The sequence below is a fragment of the Podarcis vaucheri genome (genome assembly GCF_965113315.1).
Source record: "Podarcis vaucheri genome assembly, chromosome: 11".
NCBI lineage: Eukaryota > Metazoa > Chordata > Lepidosauria > Squamata > Lacertidae > Podarcis > Podarcis vaucheri.
Genome location: NC_138749.1, coordinates 65591279 through 65597278, shown reverse-complemented (window position 1 = coordinate 65597278; position 6000 = coordinate 65591279). Strand labels below are relative to the sequence as shown.

Genomic DNA, 6000 nt, shown 5'->3' with positions numbered 1-6000 from the left:
TCTCGGCCGGCAGCCGCCAGGCTAGTTCTCGCGAGGGGAGACCACGCCCCCAGAGGCTCGCTCCCGACGGGGTTCGGCGGCAGCTGGGAAGCGGCGCGCGCGCGCATCTGGGCGGAGCCACCGGCCTCGCCCCGCCCCCTCGCCCGCGCCCTTCCTCCCGCCGCCGGGGGGCGCCCGCGCAGCGAGAGAGGCGCGCCTGCGGGGGGAGCGCGGAGGGCGGGGCCTGGCCTGGCGCGCCTTAAAGGGGCCGCTGCGGCCGCGCACTTGTTGCCTCCGGCCCATGTCTCTGCCGGTGGTGCTGCCGGGCTCGTGCTGCCCGCTGGCCCGGCTCTCGGCGGCGCCCGAGGCGCCCAGACCCGCCCCGCCGCCGCCGCCGCCGCCGCCCTGGTCCCGCTCCGGGTGGCCTGGGCCGCGCTCGGCCGCGCTCTCCCCCGGCGGGGCCTGGCGCTGGGCGGGGAGGCCGCCGCCGGGGTCTGGGCCGGGGCTGCTGCCGGCGCGCCCTCTGCTGTCTCTGGGGCTGCTGCAGCTGATCCTGGGCTGCTGCCTGGTGGCGCTCAGCTTCGGGGCGCTGTCCCTCAGCAGCTCCCCGCAAGTCAAGCACTCCTGCCCCTTCTGGGCCGGCTCCTCGGTAAGTGCCCGGCCCGGGCCAAGGCCCCTCAGAGGCCAGCTTCCCTGGTGGACCCCGGTTGTCTCCTTTCGGTTCTCCGCCCTCCGGTGGCGGGAGCGCCCGGCCCTTAGCGAGAGGCAGCTCGGGGGTCGAGCGCCTCTCGAATAACTCCCGATCTCTGTTGATGTCAGCCCTGCAAGATTCGGTTGCGCCTATTTACCTAGGCACGTATTAATATGAGACATTCCATGAACCTTCCTCGTGCGGAGAACAGTTGATTTGTTTTTCAAATATCACTTGATAAATATCATTTATCATATGACATTTGATCCCATGCACAAGGCACAATAATAATTCTTATTGGTTTCCATGGAATTTGTTTTTCTATGTGCTGCATCTCCCTGCCTCTGAGGGTTGCAAATTATGTTAACTTTCAGAACTGAAGATACAGTACTCCCATACGTAATGTATCTTCAGTGCTCAAGGAAAATAATGGGAACCTCATTATTACCTCCAAAGTTTTCCAGGTTATGCATCTCTCTTTATTTAAATAATGACTTAAATATTATTTTTATTTTTAAAATATAACCATTTTTATCCCTGCTGATTATGAAGTGCCTGGTTATGTGCTGGCTATGCACACACACACTCCAGCTATGCACACACACACGGTCCGTCTGCGGGACTGTGAAGTGGCCCAAGCCACAAAAACTTTGCCGACCCCTGGGGTAGAGCATGTGCTCAGCATGCAGGGAGTCCCAGGTGGGGATGAAAAACCCTGCCTGATACCCCGGAGAAGCACTTCCAGACAGTGTGGACAATACGCACCAATGGTCTGACCCACTGCAAGGCATTTTAAGTTTTGGGCATCTTGTATTATCTCAACACAAGAGCAACTGTTCTTCATGCTATTAAAAAACACCAAAGGCACACAATTAATAAGATATAATTGGGGCACCTAGCCCCCTTTTTTGTAACCAGAGAGCTAAAACCTTGCAGAGCATCATTTCAGGCTCTAGTCATAAATTTGGGTTAATGCAAGGCATTTTTAGATATATGTTTATTTTTGTGGAGTGTTAGTAAACGCAAGTGCCTGTTCTTGCAGAGATAGCAGAGTTGGGGAAGGTGGGGGGAGTGTGGAGTCAGCATCCTATCAAAGACCTTCAAAGCAAGTGATTGATGCTCTGTGAATGCAGCAGTCTATAGCTGCTTATATGCAGGTGGGTCAGGGCCCATGTGGATAGTTGCTCATGGATAAGGGTTAGTCTCGTGAGGTGAGGCTTTGGCTTGGAACAGAGGGGAAAGTGCTTTCTAATTTCTTGTCCACCTCTAGACCAGAAGAGGTAGGAAATGAAAGTTTTTGGGAAAATTTTGATATGTCTCATACAGCTCAGGACCAGGGTAGTCTCTTATACACCCAGGAGATTACTGCGGTCTGTAGTATTACTGCGGTTTCACCTGCAGATTCCAAGGTTCTCAGGAGCAGGGATGTTATTATTATCATCATTATCATTATTAGCGTGGCTGCCCCTGTTCTATGGAACAACATTCCTGTTGAGATATGTCAGACACTCAGTTTCTGGTAACAATTGAGGAAGGTCACAACCAAAGAAGATATCTTATGCACATAACCTTGGTCAAATGAGAAACATGTGCAAATGGGTGCTGTGTGTCACCTCATGCAGCAGTTGGTTTTAAGAACAGGTCATGTGGTCAAATATGTTGATAAAGGAAGAGCAGAAGGATAAGCAGGGACCTTATTGGGCTGCCCTTGCCCAGATGATGGACATCATTGCTCATGTTATGGCTCCAGGCCTGCAATTGTCCCATCTGTATAGTTATTTTATTCTGTTCTGATGTTAAACCACCAGGTGTGGGGGTCTGTGATTTGAATACTGATGCTTTGTTCCATATTAGATGTTCGTTTTGTAGCTGATGGCTTAGTATCTTTTTTTATAACCAAGAAGAAAAAAGTGAAAATTTAAAAGTTCTCAAATTTATGCAAGTTTATGATTCATATATGAAAGTAGAGATTTCAGTTCTGCTTATATCATCTAGAAAGCAAGCATTAGTTTGTCACCACTTCCTTGTCTCATTGGTTTTAAAAATTGATTTCAAGAGAATGGAAGCGCAACTAACTTAATTTTAATATGGATAACAAAATTGATTTGAAAATCAGTACAGCACAGATGGCAGAATTTATCATTGAACCACACTCCTCTTTCCCCCTTTTCTTTCTATTGTAACACTAATGTCTCAACAAATGAAACTGATCTGTAGAAAATGTAACTTGAAAAAAGAGACATTGGACATACTTTTGTAAACCAAGAATCTTTAATAAAAATATGGTGTTTGTTTTTATTTAAAAAATCTACACTGATAGAGAAGTTTTCTCTTTGTGAGCATGAGACTTATAGAAAATTGTGCAAAATCAATAACAAACAAAAATGACTAATGTAAAGTGTAAAAAGCATAAAGAACATAAAGGCCTGTTAGAGATAAAATTCTCTAAAAGTTTGCCAGTCCACCACCTGTTTTTGCTTCCTGGCTAAAAGCATTCCGTGATAGAATTAGATGAACATCCTTTTATGTTTAATTTTAAATTTAAATTTTAAATGTGTGTTTTAATCTCTGCTTGGAAATGTTTTTTGTTTTTTTTACATGTATATGCTTACTCAACTGAGCAAAAGAAATAGTGGAACAAAATTTGGTTCTATTAGCAAAGCAGGAAAATTGGCATCCTACGTTCAGCACTGGAACTGCTTTTCTGTACTTTACTAGTACAGTCATACCTCGGGTTGAATGCGCTTCAGGATGAGCGTGTTCGAGTTGCGCTCCGCGGCAATTCGGAAGTAACGGAGCACGTTACTTCCGGGTTTCACCACATGCACAGACGCTCAAAATGACTTCATGCGCAGAAGCGCCGAAACGTGACCCGCGCAGACGTGCGGACACGGGTTACGTTTGCTTCTAGATGCAAACGGGGCTCTGGAACGGATCCCGTTCGCATCTAGAGGTACCACTGTAGAGCTTAAAATGTGTGGAATACCCTTGAAATTAAAGGGAACAGTGGGAGTCCTCTACTGTCCCCATTCCTCTTCAATAGACCATCCAGGTGTGAAGAGTTGTGTGTTTGGGAGGGTGCACACGTGTGTTACAGGCAGCACACTGAATTGATCATATATGTATTCCTATTGTGACCCAGTCAGTGGGTCCTGAGCTCCTACCTTTTTAATCAGAATTTTGTCAGTGCTCTTTTAGAGCTTCAGAGTTAGAGCTATTCAACATGCAAATGATGGGTGATGAACTCTCACTTCTTAATAACTATTTGCTTTTTATTGTTGCAGGTAATTTTATCGGGAATTATAGGATTAACCACATGGAAGAGACCAATGATACTTCTGGTATGTGTTGGTTAATATGTTCTGGTTTGGTTATAGCACAATAATTTATTGTCCAACTAATGCTGTTCTATAGAATTTGTGTGGGTGAAATATTGAATCCACTTACTTGTGAGTAGTGTCAAGAAGATTATTTGCAATAAGAACAAAACCCTCTTGAATTAATTAGAAAAGAAAGATCTCTACACAGTAGATCAATACTTTCTGCACTAAGAAATGCAAACTGACAGAAAACCCTATCTGTATCCAATGTTATACATTATATTAGTCTGCTAATTTTTAGATAAGCATGAAATATACTTGAAAACAAATTACCGTACTTTTCGCTCTATAGGACGCACTTTTTCCCCTGAAGGGGAAATGTGTGTGCATCCTATGGAGCGAATGCAGGCTCCTTGGCTTCAGCGATAGCAACACGAAGCCTCCGGAGGCTTCGTGTTGCTTTCGCTGAAGCCAGGAGAGTCTGGTCTTTGAGGCTGGTGGTGGGGGAAAGTAGCACTTCTCCTCACCGCCAGCCCCACAGGCTCAGGGGGCAGTGGAAAGGCGCGCAACACCTTTGTGCAGCTCCTGACCTGGTTTCGAGGCTGGCGGTGGGGGAAAGCAGCACTTCTCCTCACCGCCAGCCCCACAGGCTCGGTAGAAAAGCCCGCAGGAGCCGCACGCTCTTTAAAGGGTGTGCGGCTCCTGTGGGCTTTTGCGGGAGATGGGGGAATTCCCGCAGGAGCCGCGCAGCCTTTAAAGAGCGCGCCGCTCTTGGGGGCTTTTCCCCAAGGAGGGATAAGGGACGGACTGACCGAGTCATAGAATCATAGAGTTGGAAGAGACCACAAGGGCCATCGAGTCCAACCCCCTGCCAAGCAGGAAACACCATCAGAGCACTCCTGACATATGGTTGTCAAGCCTCTGCTTAAAGACCTCCAAAGTAGGAGACTCCACCACACTCCTTGGCAGCAAATTCCACTGTCGAACAGCTCTTACTGTCAGGAAGTTCTTCCTAAGGTTTAGGTGGAATCTTCTTTCTTGTAGTTTGGATCCATTGCTCCGTGTCCGCTTCTCTGGAGCAGCAGAAAACAACCTTTCTCCCTCCTCTATGTGACATCCTTTTATATATTTGAACATGGCTATCATATCACCCCTTAACCTCCTCTTCTCCAGGCTAAACATGCCCAGCTCCCTTAGCCGTTCCTCATAAGGCATCGTTTCCAGGCCTTTGACCATTTTGGTTGCCCTCCTCTGGACACGTTCCAGTTTGTCAGTGTCCTTCTTGAATTGTGGTGCCCAGAACTGGACACAGTACTCCAGGTGAGGTCTGACCAGAGCAGAATACAGTGGCACTATTACTTCCCTTGATCTAGATGCTATACTCCTATTGATGCAGCCCAGAATTGCATTGGCTTTTTTAGCTGCCGCGTCACACTGTTGGCTCATGTCAAGTTTGTGGTCAACCAAGATTCTTAGATCCTTCTCCCTCCTGTGGGCTTTTGCGGGAGATGGGGGAATTCCCCCACCTCCCGCAATAGCAGGGAGAAGGTGCAGACTGTTCGCTGCTCTTAGAGCTGGGGGGGGTGTCATATTTTTTCCCTTGATTTCCCCATCTGAAAACTAGGTGCACCCTATGGTCAGGTGCGCCCTATAGCGCGAAAAATACGGTATCTATTTTTCAGGGTTTAAGCACTGCAAGAAGTTTGTGTTTCATTTAATATTGACTAGTATGTTTTCTTATTATATCATTCTTTTTCTACTGTATAATGCCATAGTTTTCTGTGTTTTCCGTATATAAGATGCCCCTATAAGATGACCCCTGTTTTTTTAAACCCCAAATTAAGAAATCGATATTTTTAAACATCAAACAGAACAACTTTGATTTTTTATTAAATATTCAAAGCACCGCACCGGAGATCGCCCAGTGCACATTTAAATGCCAACTAAATGGAATCCCCCCCCCGTCATTAATTGGTACCTATCTGGATCAGAGGGCAGGCATAGCTGGGA

The 6000-nt window shown here is 47.0% G+C and overlaps 1 protein-coding gene across 2 annotated transcripts in view; it reads left to right on the top strand.

Moving 5' to 3' along the window:
• Window positions 1-280: 280 nt before the first annotated feature.
• ENTREP1 (endosomal transmembrane epsin interactor 1) overlaps window positions 281-6000 on the top strand; it is a gene marked incomplete at its 5' end in the record, with an annotated part of 34310 nt that continues 28590 nt past the window's right edge. For both annotated transcript variants that reach the window (XM_082241586.1, XM_082241585.1), the window contains 2 exons: window positions 281-628; window positions 3955-4011. In XM_082241586.1, the coding sequence (XP_082097712.1) occupies window positions 281-628; window positions 3955-4011 (405 nt within the window). The remainder of the gene's footprint in view (window positions 629-3954; window positions 4012-6000) is intronic.